General features: G+C 33.0%; 2 protein-coding genes across 3 annotated transcripts in view; one reads left to right on the top strand and one right to left on the bottom strand.

The window, feature by feature from the left end:
• Positions 1–16,315, bottom strand: part of bbs12 (Bardet-Biedl syndrome 12) — an 18,150-nt gene extending 1,835 nt beyond the window's left edge. The window contains exon 1 of one of the 2 annotated variants that reach the window (XM_079892099.1): positions 16,159–16,315. Coding sequence is in view for 1 of the 2 variants with exons in the window: in XM_079892098.1 (XP_079748224.1) it covers positions 1,583–1,636 (54 nt within the window). In the remaining variant the exon portion in view is untranslated. Of the gene's footprint in view, positions 1–1,582; positions 1,690–16,158 lie in introns of those variants that run through there. The other variant, XM_079892098.1, reaches the window with a different exon arrangement.
• On the top strand, positions 1,795–8,550 carry cetn4 (centrin 4). The gene is made up of 5 exons (XM_079892112.1): positions 1,795–1,928; positions 3,042–3,197; positions 6,208–6,336; positions 8,001–8,138; positions 8,298–8,550. The coding sequence occupies exons 1-5, from the start codon at positions 1,926–1,928 to the stop codon at positions 8,385–8,387; spliced, it is 516 nt and encodes a 171-aa protein (XP_079748238.1). The 5' UTR covers positions 1,795–1,925; the 3' UTR covers positions 8,388–8,550.
• Positions 16,316–18,295: the final 1,980 nt, after the last annotated feature.

An 18,295-nucleotide genomic window follows, 5' to 3' on the forward strand; every position in this document is an offset into this window, starting at 1 on the left:
GACATGCTGGTTAATATAATATTACTAATCGTTTAATCATTTATCTGTGTTCTGATAGGGCTGTGAGAAGAAGGATAAAACAATGCTAAATGTAAATAATTAAATGCAACTAACCATATACTATACATAAGTAAAAAATGATCCAAAGTTGAATAATTTAGTCCTTCACTCCTTTTTTTAATCCTTTATTTAATCCTTTATTAGACTTAATGATTTGTGCATTTATAATTTGCATGTATTTTTGGTATTAAAAAAAAACATTAAAAAAATTAAATCTTCAGTCAACTTCAACATTTTCATTCTTTTTCAACATTTCAGGGCATGCAATATAACGTAAATATTTATAACAGCACACATAATGTTATTATTATAGCCCATTTTTACCTTATTGGCTAATTGTAAAGATTTTTTTTTAATGCAAATAATAAAATGCAACTTACCATATACATAAATAAAAATAATTTAATCTTTCACTTCTTTTTGAGAGATTTTTGTAACCCTTTATTAGACTTAATAATTTATAAATGTATAATTTGCACATATTTTTTTTGTATGAAAAAACATCAAATTAAAACAATAAAATCTTTAATGTTCTATTCTACTTTACCTTCAACATTTTCAAACTTTTTTTTTCAACATTTCAAGTCATGAAATATAACGTAAATATTCATATCAGCACACGTAATGTTATTATTATAGCCCATTTTTACCAAACACTTGCAATTTTTTGGGTTAATTGTCCTTTTAGATAAATTGTGTGTAGATAAGGCTGTGGGTAGAAGGAAAAAACAATGCTTAATGCAAATAATAAAATGTAACTTAACATATACTTATATATACATATATTTAGCTAAATACATGTCAACTTCTAAAGGGAAGCAGACAATGCTTGCAATATCTTCCAATCAAATTAATCTGTCTCTTGGAAAAAACAGTTTCTGTTGTGATGAATTATTGGCTGCTGAAAGCATGAAAACTTAAAATGACATTTTCTAATATAACTTTACTGTTTTGAGTCTGTCAATTGTAAAATATGGGCCCCAAAGCAAATCCTGTTGAAAAACACTGATTTTTGACACTTTTATGACAGTGACATACAGTAACACTTTACTTCTAACACTTTATACTGATTGTTTGTAACAGGAAATTACAGTGTTAATGTTGCAAGATTTCTCAGTTTTGAAACAACTTGAACAGCAGTAGTGTCATTATAAAACTTATGTTCTCGTCCGATAGTGTAAGTACGTTACAGTCGTATCGATAATATTTTATGAATATTAATTATTCTTTATATTTAATAAAGCAAAGTTACGTGGATGTTGCACACACTTTTCACAAAGATGACTGCAATTAGATTAAGTATGCATAAAATATGTTGATAAAGACAGCAAATGCTGTTATATATTAGGTAAAATTCGTACAACATAGTCGAGGTTATGTCCGTTATCCAGAAATGTCTTCTTAGCAAATTAGCTTCTTTATGCAGGCAAAACAAAGCATTTAAACTATCTGGGGATCAAATTCGAGTCATATAAACTAACGCTATCGTATATAATGCTCTAATCAAACCAAAACTACAAACCTTCAACGCAAAGCTGTATTGTTTACAACCGTGTCCATGTTTTGAAATGCACATGCGCACTGCACTACTACGCTTGCCATAAGCTCGTTGCTAAGAGATGAACGCCAAACGAACCAAACTGTCAATCACATCTAACATACCCCGCCCGCTCAAGTTTGATTGGTGGAATACGTAATTCAAAGAGTAGCTACACATTCTATTGGATCAATCTGCTGTCACTTACTCAGACGCCACGCCCATCCAAACGCGCTCAAGGAAACTAACGACAGCATTTCCTTCTCTTGTTTACTAACAGATCACGCAAGTTGTAAAGCTGTGGTTTGGTTCTGCTGATACTTTCGAGATGGTAAGTATAGTTCAGGTTACTTTTAAAACTTTGTGAATGAATTCACTTCTGCATAAACTAGTTAAAAGGCTAATGCGCTGTTTGTTAGCCTAAGCTGTTAGCTTGTTGGCGTTCTTGTGGAAACCACCAGAGACTGTCGTTCACTTCATTTGTTGAGATGAATGGCGAAAACAATGCGATTTATTTTATATTATGATTTATACACATTTATTGAGGCACATATATTCCAAACTGTACAGTAAATGTTTTTTGCCTGAATCTAATTAATTAAATGTGTGATTATGAAAAACTAATCCACTTCTTAGAGCCTCCACCAAATACAGATTACCAAGTTACAGAACTTACGTAAACGTGATTTAATTAATTAACCTTTATTTATCCCTGCAAGAAAAAAAATATATACACACACACATATATTAAATATATGCTTTATTGATATAAACATATATATAAAATATCTGCATTATTAAATATATATATGTGTGTGTGTGTATAATTATTATACATTTTATTTATAGGCGCCTTACATGACACTCAAGGATACCTTACAAGCACAATACATGTGTATATATAACACACATATTATATATATATACATACATGCATTACACACTCAGATAGATAAATAGTCGGCAACACTATTTTACAGTGTCCTTGTTACATATGTTACATGTTCTTACCATAGTAATAACAGTAAATTAAGCATAATTACATGCAACTAAACCCTCAACCTAATCCTACCCTAACCCTATAAGTACATGTAGTTGCTTAATATTTCTCAGTACTTAAATATATAATTACACTATAACAATGACACCTTAAAATAAAGTGTAACCGAATAGTCTATATAGTGTAAGTGTGCAGATAATTATAAAACATGCTGAAATACAGTACATACAATATACAAAAAGAAACACAGGATAGGGAACTCAGTCATATCTGTTATCTCTCCTCTATTGCAATAGGGACAGTATTTTTACTTAATTTTATAGTCTGATTCCATGATTATTTTATGATAATTTCAAACAATACTCATTAAAACAGTATGATAACGCCCTCTGGTGGAAGCATGGCTGAATGTCTCTCTTTCTTCATTTTTTTTCATTTTACAAGGCTTCCAGCTTCAGGAAACCCAGTGCCACAGCGAACCAGCGGAAGAGAGCAGGACCCAAACCAGAGCTGACTGAGGAACAGAAGCAGGAGATCAGAGAGGCGTTCGACCTGTTCGACACAGACGGCTCTGGAAACATAGATGTGAAGGAACTCAAGGTAGAACGGGTTTGAGACCCTCATTTAGCTAGAGATAAAGAGCACGAGACAGTGACTTAATCATAAAATGCCATCTGAGTGACTAATCTTACTCTGGCTAATGAATTTACCTGCATAATCTCTAATAATTATCATTAATAGGAATTTTAACAGACTTTTATTACTTTTATCTTTAATAGACTATTATTACTTTTTAACAGAAATTTCAATTATTTATTGACACGAAATGTCAAATATTTAAAGACTATTCTACAGTTTTGTAAGCAGATTTATTTACAGGCATCATTTATTTTTGTCTTCAAATCTAATTTCAAGCATTTAAAGGGAAAGTTCACCCTAAAATGCCTTTAAATTAAGTCATCGTTTACTCGCCCTGCTGTTGTTCTAATGTCATATGCCCATTATGACCACAAAAGGAGAAATGAAAAGAATAAAGTCCCGCTCACGCTCGTCCATATAATGGCAGTGAATAGAGACCAGCATCAAGCTTTTAAAAAAAGGCTCAAAAGTATCACAGAATGATCTGATGTCAAACGTGTCGTATATATTTCAAGTGTTCTGGAGTTATACGATAGGGTTTAGTGGAAAACGAACTGAAATTGAATGTATAATTTAACGAAGATCCTGAGCTTGGCTCGACTGCGTGTTCATGAGACTCTATGAGCGCCGCAGTCACTCCGACTCACACAGAAAAACACACAAGTTATTAGAAATCAAGATTAATAAATACATGACTTGAAATACAATCCATACACCTTCTTCTCTGAGGTGAATATATCCGTTGTGTTCATCGTAACAAGAAGTTAACTGTCATTCTGACTGACATCAGTCTGGAGATATTAAACATACATATGGCATAAACATACTTTTTTGGGATTTCTAGGCGTTGTATTTCATGTTGTGTTATTATTAATCTTGATTTCTAATAACTTGTGTGTTTTTCGGAGTGACTGCGGCGCTAATAGAGTCTCGTGAACACGCAGTCGAGCACAGAAGATCAACGGATCTTCGTTAAATTATACATTCAATTTCGGTTTGTTTTCCCCAAAACCCTATCATATAACTCCAGAACACTTATCTATATACACTCACCTAAAGGATTATTAGGAACACCTGTTCAATTTCTCATTAATGCAATTATCTAATCAACCAATCACATGGCAGTTGCTTCAATGCATTTAGGGGTGTGGTCCTGGTCAAGACAATCTCTTGAACTCCAAACTGAATGTCAGAATGGGAAAGAATGGTGATTTAAGCAATTTTGAGCGTGGCATGGTTGTTGGTGCCAGACGGGCCGGTCTGAGTATTTCACAATCTGCTCAGTTACTGGGATTTTCACGCACAACCATTTCTAGGGTTTACAAAGAATGGTGTGAAAAGGGAAAAACATCCAGTATGCAGCAGTCCTGTGGGCGAAAATGCCTTGTTGATGCTAGAGGTCAGAGGAGAATGGGCCCACTGATTCAAGCTGATAGAAGAGCAACTTTGACTGAAATAACCACTCATTACAACCGAGGTATGCAGCAAAGCATTTGTGAAGCCACAACACGCACAACCTTGAGGCAGATGGGCTACAACAGCAGAAGACCCCACCGGGTACCACTCATCTCCACTACAAATAGGAAAAAGAGGCTACAATTTGCACGAGCTCACCAAAATTGGACAGTTGAAGACTGGAAAAATGTTGCCTGGTCTGATGAGTCTCGATTTCTGTTGAGACATTCAGATGGTAGAGTCAGAATTTGGCGTAAACAGAATGAGAACATGGATCCATCATGCCTTGTTACCACTGTGCAGACTGGTGGTGGTGATGTAATGGTGTGGGGGATGTTTTCTTGGCACACTTTAGGCCCCTTAGTGCCAACTGGGCATCGTTTAAATGCCACGGCCTACCTGAGCATTGTTTCTGACCATGTCCATCCCTTTATGACCACCATGTACCCATCCTCTGATGGCTACTTTCAGCAGGATAATGCACCATGTCACAAAGCTCGACTCATTTCAGATTTGTTTCTTGAACATGACAATGAGTTCACTGTACTAAAATGGCCCCCACAGTCACCAGATCTCAACCCAATAGAGCATCTTTGGGATGTGGTGGAACGGGAGCTTCGTGCCCTGGATGTGCATCCCACAAATCTCCATCAACTGCAAGATGCTATCCTATCAATATGGGCCAACATTTCTAAAGAATGCTTTCAGCACCTTGTTGAATCAATGCCACGTAGAATTAAGGCAGTTCTGAAGGCGAAAGGGGGTCAAACACAGTATTAGTATGGTGTTCCTAATAATCCTTTAGGTGAGTGATTTTATACATACAACACTTGTAACATCGGATTATTCTGTGATACTTTTGCGTCTTTTTAAAAAAAGAAGAAGCTTGATACCCGTCGCTATCCATTATATGGACAAGACTTTTTTTTTTTAAAGTCTCCTTTTGAGGCTTGATAAAGAAAGAACAGCATACGGCATTAGAACAACAGCAGGGTGAGCAAATGATGACACTTTTTTAATTTCAGGGTGAACTGTCCCTTTAAGACACTACAGGTTACGGTAAAACAATTAACTAATAGATATCACAGTTCTTCCCCAGTTGATTGATTACATTAGGATTTACAAAAAAAATTAGCATTACAAGTTTTCTTAAATGTTATGTTTAAATATGCAAATGAGTGATTGTGTAAATAAATGTGCACAATTTGTATAAATCATAATTCCAAGATAAACATGGATAGAACCAGGTTTCATTTTGTTGACATTAGTTGTGGATTTTGGATTTTTATGTCAACTGTCAACAGCCAGAAAAAAAAAATTTTGTTTTTAGGAATAAAATGTTATAAAATATCAGGCGAATGATAAATGTTTTTGCCTATATTGAGTTTCCTTAAGCAGACTTAAGGTTTAAAAATGAGGCGAAACATAAATCAGTTAAAATGTGTGTCCAATCATGCTGGTTTTCACAGGCACTGCACTGTATGCTACTAACACACTACTTGACTTGTTGCCATAGGTTGCTATGAGAGCTCTGGGGTTTGAGCCAAAGAAAGAAGAGATAAAAAAGATGATCGCTGATATTGATAAAGAAGGATCGGGCGTTATCGACTTCAATGATTTCCTTTCTATGATGACACAGAAAATGGTAAGTCTGAGAGCTAACCACTGTAGTGCACCTCAGATGATGACGTCAATAATCTCTCATTAATCTCTCATATAATTCTGGAATTTGTGTTATACCACTGTAGAATATATTACTGTTTTTCACAAGTCCCGAATGAGTCCCGAACAAGCCGACGAAGAGCTCAGAAGTGGCGGATTGAAATGAATTGAATTGAAACTATCTTATATTGTTAGTTTCACTGTTTCAGTCTTTTTTGAAGCTGTTTTTGCACTGACTTCTAAAAAGAAATTATGAATAATTTGATATTTTCTGTTTGTGTTCATCAAGCGCGCAACTTAAATTAAATAAGTATGTAAAGTATTTCATACTATAGATTATCCAAAAATAGGCTTTAACATGGTTATGTAATTTGTATTATTTCATTGTTATTTTATAGTTTAACTATAGTTTTATACATTTTTAGATTTTTTTTTTTAGTTTAGTTTTCATGTTTGAGTTAATTTCTTTGTCATTTTGTTACATGCTTTTATCATTTTATTAGGTTTGTTTTTATTTAAATATTGCTATTTAGGTTTAATTAATTTTTATTTCAGTTTTAGTTCAGTTTTTCTGTATTTCCAGTTAATAATTTTAGTGCTTCAACTTCAACTCATTTCAGTTTATTGCCACATTTCTAATTTTCATTTAGTTTTTAAACTAATATTTATCATATTTATTAGGGGTGTAATAATATCCTCATGTCACGATTCAATACATATCACGATACTGAACACACAATACGATATTATTGCGATACTCCAAGACATATGGTAAAAGATTAACAAAAAATGGACTGTTGATTAAAATGCTAGATTTGATATTACATTGTGTTTGTAAATGAATTGACTTCAATCACATCAATCACAGTTCTAGTGACTAGATATATTTAAATATATATTTTTACTGGTAACATCAGACATATGGCATTATCAGGACCCACAAATATTCCCCTATTGCATTATCATGAAACAAGGGGATAGACAGGCCAAACATTAGTCCCAAACTGATGAGTAATATCTTCTAGCGGTGCGTAGATCCAAAAGTAAATTAAAGATAAGAAAAAAGATCCGCACACGAATATTTATTTTCCAGAGGCCAAAAATAAAGTGCAAAAAAGTTGCATTATTATACATTATATTCAACATTATATATAGTAGTTTGATGTAGTACTGACACTAAAACTCTGAAAACTTTTTAAAAAAAATTCTCACACAGAAATGTTCATTTTGGGTGAACTATACAATATATATACACACAATATATATATTATCACTATCCACGATGCATATTATTGATGCATTTTTTAATTACAATATATTGTGACACCCCTAATATTTATTAATACTTTATTTCAGTTTATTTCAATGTTTTTAATAGTTTTAGTTTACAATAAAAACCCTGTATTATATAATGTTATGTTTATCATAGTGAACAACATGTTTTGGAAGAAGGAATGGTGATGTTTTGACTCATTATTTAAATTTAGTTGATTTTGAGCAAAAAATGTATAATAGCGTACCTTTAAATTCCCAGCAAAAATGAAAATCTTGACGCTGTATGCCGTTACTGTGATATATAATTACTCATTCTGTGATTTTGAACTCCTACACTAAATTGATCTGTGTGACATTTATCTTTCACAACAGAGTGAGAAGGACTCGAAGGAGGAAATCCTGAAGGCTTTCAGGCTGTTTGACGACGACTGCACAGGGAAAATCTCTTTCAAGAATCTGAAGCGAGTGGCCAAAGAGCTCGGGGAGAACCTCACAGACGAGGAGTTACAGGTGTGTGTGTGTGTGTGTGTACACCTCAGGCAGAACGATGGCGGGTTAGTCAGTGCGTGGTACATGACATAAGATCAGATAAGATCCCTCATCATGGAGGAACAGCTGACATCTTTAGGAAACACAACATGTTTTTGAAGATTGCTTTTTTTTAAACAGGAAATGATTGACGAGGCCGATAGAGACGGTGACGGAGAGATTAATGAGCAGGAGTTTCTGCGGATCATGAAAAAGACCAGTCTGTACTGAATCCCTCGTAACCCTCACTGAAGCTATTATATCTAGAAGCCTCTTAAGGGAATTGAAGTGTTGTTTTGTGTCGCTTTCTTTTCTTTTTTTACAAGGTTGTAAAAATATTTTAATCTATACATATTTTGTAAACTATTATTAAATAAAAATGTATTTGAATCTGTCCTGTCAGTGTCTGCGCAGTGTCTCTATGTAATGACCAAGCCCAAAAGTGAAAAATGCATGAGAATAAAAAGTATATATGTTTTTTATATATACAGTACAGGCCAAAAGTTTGGACACATTACTATTTTTAATGTTTTTGAAAGAAGTTTCTTCTGCTCATCAAGCCTGCATTTATTTGATCAAAAATACAGAAAAAAATGTAATATTGTGATATATTATTACAATTTAAAATAATTGGTTTTCAATTTATTATACTTTAAATTATCATTTATTTCTGTGATGCAAAGCTGAATTTTCAGGATCATTACTCCAGTCTTCAGTGTCACATGTGACATCCAGTCTATCACATGATTCTTTAGAAATCATTCTAATATTCTGATTTATTATGAGTGTTGGAAACAGTTCTGCTGCTTAATATATTTGATGAATAAAAGGTTAAAAAGAACTGCATTTAATCAAAATAAAAAAAATATTTTCTAATAATATTTATCTTCTTTACTATCACTTTTTATCAATTTAACACATCCTTGCTGAATAAAAGTATTGATTTATTTCAAAAAAAGAAAGAAAAAAAATTACTGACCCCAAATTACTGACCAGTAGTGTATATTGTTGTTACAAAAGATTTCTATTTTTTAAAAAATTGCTGCTTTTTTTATTTATTTTTTTTACTTTTTATTCATCAAAGTATCCTAAAAAAGTATCTCAGGTTATGAAAAAATATTAAGCAGCAGAACTGTTTCCAACTTTGATAATGCATCATCATATTAGAATGATTTCTAAAGCATCATGTGATAGACTGGAGTAATGATCCTGAAAATTCAGCTTTGATCACAGAAATAAATGATAATTTAAAGTATAATAAATTGAAAACCAATTATTTTAAATTGTAATAATATATCACAATATTACATTTTTTTTTCTGTATTTTTGATCAAATAAATGCAGGCTTGATGAGCAGAAGAAACTTCTTTCAAAAACATTAAAAATAGTAATGTGTCCAAACTTATGGCCTGTACTGTATATATATATATGGATATAGAAACATGTAAACATGTCCGTTTGAGACACAGCATTTTGTCCGCTCTCTACAGTTTTAAATCCTGGTGAATTTAAAGTGGAAATCCTTTTCATAACCAAATGTTGGAGGTTTGGCATAAAAACTTCCTCTACTTTGTCTTAGACAAAAAAAATATATATATATATAGAAGTCCCCCTGTAGTGAAAATCCAGCTTTTAATGTTGTTTATACATATATCTATGTGGTGCTTTTAATTAATCAACACCATTGCTGAGTATTTTCTCCTTAAAACTGCAGTGAACCAAAGACAGTCTCAAAAACACGCTTTGAAATCGCTGGTGTTTCTGACGTCACAAACTACCTTATAACCAATCAGATCAACGTGCCAGCGGGTTTTAGCATATCATTAACAGCGAACTAGCAGGGGAGTGTCGAGAGATACCAGGTTATCCCGGAATATTTTTCTGTTGATATCAAATATTGTGTAGATTTAGCAATAAAGTGAGTGTATGATGTATATTACGATGTTATGACGAACTATATGCCTTTCTCCACTGACGTTCTGAGTTGTTCAAAGCGTTTCTGATGATTGTTAGACGGCAGCTGTCTGACTCTGAGAGGCGAACGGGAACATGGTTTTGTAACATTAGCAACACATTATTAGCTTTTTGATAATATAGTCAAGCAAATCATATTTGTTAATGTCTGATGCCGTAAAGAGCAAGACCATTGTGCAGTTTATCTCAGTGAGTTGACCGAGTGGATCTCTGAGCTGCGGTGAGTGAGTGGAGGCGGGGCTAATTAGCATATATCCGCGTATATTAAATGAAGCAAGGGTGTAGTTACATTCAAGCTAGTTTAAGGCATTAAGGATTTTTTTTTTTTTACAGGAAAAAAACATTTAAATGTGTCATTTTGGTGGAGTTTTAAGGGATAAAATCATTGACTAAAGGGAGACTTTAAGGGATTAAACAAACAAAGCCCAAACATTAGATCATTTCTGAAACTGGACGGACAAATCTCAGCTCAGGAAAACTGTTGGTATCTATGATACTGCTAATATTAATCATGAGAACGGGTTTAGGAAATTTCACTTTCAGTCACATTTATTTGCCTTCTTCTTCTAGTCTTGAGCAAGACGAAACTGAAAAAGTTCCTCCAGAACCACATGTTGTGGGATTTTTCAGCCAGCAATGGACAATATTCAATAACAACAAATCACAACATTCATTAAACACCAAACACAGTTGTTGATTGCCATTTCAAGTCCAGGATGAATCAAAGGTCGGGAGTGCGAGTCTTGAACTGAGAATCACTTGATTGCACAACATGTTTCATTTTTGAACAGTCCCACAAATAAGATTTGCTGACAAGTTTATGGTTTCAATGTTGTTCTGATGTATCTAGAAATAAGGGTGGCTGATTTTTCCCAGCAAGCCACATCATTTGAAGTATCGTCCACAAATTTTCTTTAATGTGCTTTAATATTTAGGGTAAAATCCCTAACCCTAAGAATGAGCAATGTTAAAAGTGATGCAAATACTGTAAAACACTGTAGCCTATGCTGAGTTAAATGATTTAAGTACAATCAACTTGGATGTTTGAGTCATTTCAACTTAAATTGCATTAAACTGACTTAATAAAAATTAGTATATCTTGTATAACTTATTTAAAAGTTAAAGCAATGTCAAAACATATGTTGTCATAACTTTGTCGTCATAATAAAAACATTTTTTTACAGTGTATCATATTCAAACACTATGATTTTTATACACGGAAAGATGGATAAAAGTTATGAAAAATTGGTGGGGTGCAATTTGTTAGACCAATAAAATACTTTACAACAAGGTCCTATTAATTAACATTAGCTAATAATGAACTATACATTTCTTATAGTATCATTGTTAACATAAGTTAATAAGTTAGCTCAGATCCATTAAATAATATTAACAGAAACAAATTTTGAATTTAATCATGTATTAGTAAAGGTTAAAATTAACATAAACTATGATTAGTAAATGATTAAGAAGTTTTTTTTATTGTTAGTTCATGTTAACTAACTAATGTTAACAATGGAACCTCATTTTGTTGGATAAAAGGAGAGTTTAAAGGGCTTCATGAAGATGAATTGCATTAAACTGACTTTAAAAAAATAGTAAATCTGGTATAACTTATAAAAAAAAAGGTGGAAATTGCTTGTTTTGATGAGTTAAACAGCAATGTAAAAACATGTTATAACTCATTTTGACAGTGTAATAATGTTATTTTGTGTCTTAAAATGCACATTCTAGTTCCATATGCAGTATTTATAATATATTTTAAGTATCACTGCATCTGTTTAGACGAGTAAACGTGCGTCTGAAGGCCTGTGAGAGCAGAAACATCCGAGACCATCGTGCCACCAGTATGACTCAATCAATGTGAGAGAAATGAATGATGCCTAAAATGAAATGACTGAACGCGAACCCTAATGACTAAGGCATCAGTAAAAGTGATTTTGCTCTTTATGTCTAAAAAGTGAAGCCGCCCGCAAACACACACACACTGCGACCACCAGACCCTTAATACAGGCCGCTGAATCCTCACAGCGAGCAACTTAAAGTCACATTTCCACTTATCAAATATAGTGCAAAAAATACCTGTGAGATAAACAGGATTTTAGTCACTGCTATTTTCCAAGCCCTCGGCGAACTACAGAGGCGTTGGCGGATCCGCTCGCATCGAGGTGAAAGTTTGTTTACAAGTTTCAGACACTATAAATTCTAAATGGAAAGTAGGAAATGATAAAGCGATGTGCGTCAAGGTGTCGAAATTTCATCGCTGGCTCCGTATCTGAAGGTGGGATCGCTCGACGGATGGGTTTTTCAGAACACTGTCCATCTCTAACGTCCCTCCTATTTTTAGTACAACCAATCTTTTTTTTTTTAGCGTTTATAAAACGGCGTATCGGCGACTTAAACGTTTTATCATCCAGCCATATGAATCACAACGATTGAGCAGCACCAGATGTACTTTCTCTGAAACCAGAACTAAAATGGCGTCTCAAAAATGATGCCTTTTCCCAAAATTGTGTAACAGTCTCGCCGTCTGTTATTGTCTGCTTGAGACGAATCGTCTGAATGAATCATCATAACTTTCAAACAAAACCTAGATATCTATTCATACATTTACAGAAAGTACCAAAGTTTCAGAATATTGATACAGTAGTGACTTGTTTGAATTATATTTTTTGATGTACTAAGAATAGAATATATGGCCCAAAATGATATGATCAATAAGTTATGTCAACATATGTTTTTAAATTGTTTTAACTCATCAAAATAAGATAAGTATAGCCATTTTAAACTTTATATATATATACAAGATCCAACTCATTTTTTAAGTCAGTTTAATGTAATTTGAGTTGAGATGACTTAAACATCAAAGTTGATTGTACTTAAATATTTTAAGGCAGCAACTTTATTTACAGTGTATTTTATTTTAGTTATAAATGACTAGTTATAAATTATAAATGACTTGAAGTATTTAATTTGGGGAATGCTTGTTCTCTTATTTATCTTATATTTTCAAGAAAAAATCATTTGTTTTACTCTTTACAACTTCATGAAGCCCTTTAAACTCCTTTTTTGTTTGAGATGTTTCTGCTTGTTTCTGCTGCTGTTTACTCGTCTAAACAAACATATCATAGATGCAGTGATACTTATAATATATTATAATACTGTATGGAACTAGAATTTGCATTGTAAGACAAAAAAATAACATTATTACACTGTCAAAATGAGTTATAACATGTGTTTACACTGCTTTAACTCATCAAAACAAGCAATTTCCAACCTTTTTTAAAATAAGTTATACAAGATTTACTCATTTTTTTAAGTCAGATTAATGCAATTCAACTTCATGAAGCCCTTTAAACTCCTTTTATCCAACAAAACGCTTTACAATGAGGTTACATTAGTTAACATTAGTTAGTTAACACAAACTAACGATAAAAAATACTTCTTAATCATTTACTAATCATAGTTAATGTTAATTTGAACCTTTACTAATACATGATTAAAATCAAAAGTTGTTTCTGTTAATATTATTGAATGCATCTGCATGCGCTAACATGAACTGACGATGAACAGTTATATTTTTATTAACTAACGTTAACAAAGATACAATAACAAATGTATAGTTCATAAGTTAATTAATGGGACCTTATTGTAAAGTATTTTATTGGTATAACAAATTGCACCCCACCAATTTTTTACGACTTTCAGTGTATACAAATCATGGTGTTTGAATATGATACACTGCAAAAATATATATATGATCATTAAGTTTTTCACATTGCTTTAACATTTTCAACTTTTTTTATAAGTTATACAAGATTCAACAATTTTTTTAAGTCAGTTTAATGTAATTTAAGTTGAAATGACTCAAACATCCAAGTTGATTGTACTTAAAAATGTAAGGCAGCCACATTTTCCATAGCGTACCCTCATAAAAGTGTTGTTTTTATTGCAGTATAATGGAATATGAAAAGTAATAAAATGACGGGTTATTCATAAAAAAAGCTATTTACATGGTACTCCTAGATATATATTGTGCTTTTTTGTGCTCATTCGGTACCATGGTAAGGCCGTAGTACTTTATAAGTGCACTGACCCATGTTCCCCCCACCCACAAGTTAACTATTTAACTAACAAATAACCTTTAAAAACACAAAGCGAAGGCCGGCTCTTCTCAGAAATTTCCCATGTAACCGTGCAGCGTGGTGCAAGCGTACCCTGCGTGATCTTATGCCCCGCTCTTATTGGAAAATTAGCTTTGAAGTCACAAATAATACTCCCACATATGGGCCTCTGGACAGAAACTTGTGTCTTGTTTCCTCTAAATCTCTGCGTTTCCATAACAACTTTGTTTTCAGAAGCGGCGATCAGTTAACCCCTAAATGCCAAGGAAATGTCACTGTTTCAGATATGAAAATAAAGTGTTAATTTAGTGCGAGACCCCTTTAGTTTTCAGTCAGAGAGCAAAGCGCTCACACTGTAGAGAGCTGAGGCTGACAGCATGAACTGGTATGTACATCTGACTCATTTTTTGGTTTTGGCGTGTTAACTGTTGTGTAGAAATAGCATAGATTTACTGTGTCGACACTAAAATTAATGTGCTGTAGTGTCATATAGTGTATGCATATCCAGCAAGTGTTAGTGCATTTCTATTTTCCTGCTTTAAAGTGTTTGCAGTGCTTTATACACACTGGATATTGATGTGCTGATGTACAGAAAGGGCGTGCACATGCACAGTGACTGACTCTGAAAGTGGAATTACCTGAGAGAAGCAACATCTACGTCACCTGTAGACATCCAACACTTTTACAAATCAGTGACAAAGAAAGCTGGCGCATTTCTGCTTATCTTAAACAACGTGCTTCATGTCAGTGATTGAAATGCATGATATTAAGGCAAAAAAAGTGTGTGATTTCTGGTGTGTAACGGCTGTTAATGTTTTTTAACACCTCATATTTAAGGCATCTTACATAAAGCTCCATATAGATTTAGCATATTTATTCACATGTTATTGTAACACAAGTGCTTAATTGTTTACATCCTAATTCATTTAATTGTTTATATTCATATCGTAGTTCACATCCAAGCCCTTTCATTATAATTTAGGCTTTAAAAAAAATTATAAAAAAAAAACAATGGCTGTATTTTGGTTTGTAAAATCTTTTTATTATTATTATTTAAGGCATAGATGTATATTTTGACATATATAAATACATAAATATATATATATATATATATATATATATTAATTTTAAATGTATATATTATTAAATGTATTTATTTTATTTTTAATATATTCATACAATATAATAAATAATATAGGTTTAATATATAAATGTGTGTATATATATATATATATATATATATATATATATACACACACACACATCTATCTAAAATATTTAATATATATTAAAAATGTTTAAATAATTTTAAAATATTTAAATAATTTTTAAATTAATATATACAAATATATAATAATAACATAATAAATAATATACATGTAGATGTTTATAAATGTATATATTATTAAATTAAGTGTATATATTTACTTTTTAAATTAATATATACATATAATATAATAAATATTATATGTACATTCATATATATATATATATATATACTGTATATAGTATATAAATCTATATAAAATACTCAATTTTAATATATTTTAATATATATATAAAAAAAATTAATATGTAGATTTTTATAAACACACAATACACACACACAATTTTGTGAATTATGTAAGATGTACTAGGATGGCCTTTAGTGTATGTGATATTTTAGTATAGAGTCGAGAGCCGTTCAGTCAGAGAGTGAATCCTTCAAAAAGCCCAATATTGCTTTAAATATGATCACAAACATTAATAATCATGGCATCTAATTCTCCAGACTGAGAAGTAGGACAGAAGGAGCCGAGCGTAAACACACAGTGTCTCTCTTCCCAGCGCACACACACACACACACATACACGGCCCGGTCGGCCGTCCCCCGCCCACATCACCCCATCTTCCTGTGCTCTTACCGTAATATCCGCAAAATCCACATGTCTCGCTCTCAGTCTGAATCAGCCGAAAAACTGATTCACCTGTGTCCTCGCTCATGTCCCCAATATCAGGCGCTCAGTCTGAGGATGCCTTCAGCTGGCTTCAGTCTGGATACATGTTGTGTCTGTGTTTCTGATGCTCTAGAGAGAAAGTGAAAAAGAGAAAATACAGTCAACTCAGTCTCAACCTACAGTCAAGTGCAACTCTCTGCGCACAGCGAGCTTCATGCTAATGTACAGAAAACAGGCCCACGGATACAGCTAACTACAGAATATGGCTCACGTGATCAACAAACTCTCAAGCAATAAGCATATGCTCTGAAATACCAACACAATTATAATATACACAATACGTAACTCATCTGAGCATTTTAACTCTCTCTATAGGCCATTTAACATATTGAGACGGTTTTAAAATTGCTAAAAATATGCTAAATGAATTTGGTTCGGATGCATTTTGGTCTGTCAGTGTTTTTCAGTCTATTTTAAACAGTGAATTTTAATGGAAAATGTCTGTGAATAAACATTAACTAAACATGACAAGGGACAAAAATGACATTTTAAGTTGAATAATTACAGAAGTGCTTGATAAATAAGGTTGATCTAAAGCATCTTTAGCTTTTAGCAACTATAGTGCTGATCTATGGGACATTTTAGTTCGTAGACCATGACTTTAAATATATAACCAATTTTTTTTTTGTAAAATATCAGAAAATATTATTGTTTACAATAATAAAAATAGACTGAAAAAAATTAAAATATAACAAATAGACTGATGTAGATGTGAAAGTTTCACCAACTTATAAAGTAGGTACTTATTTTGATTGAGTACTTACATTGCAAGCACTAAAAAAGTATGTTCTGTATAGTATGAGTGTAGTATGAATGTAATCTAGATGTTGTCGTTATCATGTGACCTACCAGCGTTATTGCATTGCTTCACTGCCATTCATAAATCCTCTCCCGTGGCCTCATGGGACGGTAAAGTGTCCATCATAAACACACTTCAGAATCTCAGCGGGAGTAGTAGGTCATCCGGGAACTTTACACCTGCCGTGTTCAGACATGTGAATTCAGACATACTACTTTTGTCACATACTGTTTTTTGCCTACTATATTACTTACGCCTTCCTCCCGTACTGGGGCATAGACCGTCTACAAGGGATCTCCAAGAGTCTCTGTCAAGTCAAGTCATCTTCATTTATAGAGCTTTTAACAATGTAGATTATTTCAAAGCAGCTTTACAGTGATAATAGGAAATTACAGTAACAGAGATTGTTTTGGCTTTATAGAAGCTCTAGAATAAAGTTATTGTCCAGCTAAAGTTAGTTTTGATTGATTCACTTCCGTCGCAACGATCATTAGTTATTAACTTAGGGGCCGCTAACACAACACCGTTTTAACAGAAAGTTCTTTCTGCGCAAACTTTCAAAAACGCGAACCTGTGAGAGCGTCGATGGCGTGCGCATGCGTATTACGAGTTCAGTCTATAGGTATGTGCGTTTGAATAAATGTGTGCAGGCGTGTAGTCCTTCCCTACAAACCAACACTCAACAAACTACTTGTCTGGCCTTAAAGCTACACTGTGTAATTTTTTAAGTTGATTCTTAGCAAAAAACACTTTGTTCTTTCAAAATAATATGTGCTCATTAATGTGTAATTACTTCTACCAACTAATCAAGTATTCTCGTAAGCGTAGAATCTGCCATTTAGAAAACATACGAGCGAGTCGCTCGAATGGCGGCAGCCATGTTGCGCCTCCATCTTGAAAATACATCAGCCAAAGAGGGACATACAGTGCTATGCATAAGTTTAGACACCCATGCTAAAGTTGACTAAAAAGAGGAATAAAAAATCATCTTTTGGAAACTGAACTTAATGCCTTAATTAAAAAAATTAGGAAAAATCCAACCTTTAAGGACACCAATTTTCTTTGTGAATGAATAATGTATCGTAAATAAATAAATGTTCTTCCTTAAAATACAGGGTGCATAAGTTTGGACACCCCTATGTTAAATTCCCATAGAGGCAGGCAGATTTTTTTTTTTAAAGGCCAGTTACTTCATGGAGCCAGGATACTATGCATCCTGATAAAGTTCCCTTGGCCTTTGGAATT

The sequence above is a fragment of the Squalius cephalus genome (assembly GCF_949319135.1).
Source record: "Squalius cephalus genome assembly, chromosome: 14".
Classification (NCBI taxonomy): Eukaryota; Metazoa; Chordata; class Actinopteri; order Cypriniformes; family Leuciscidae; genus Squalius; species Squalius cephalus.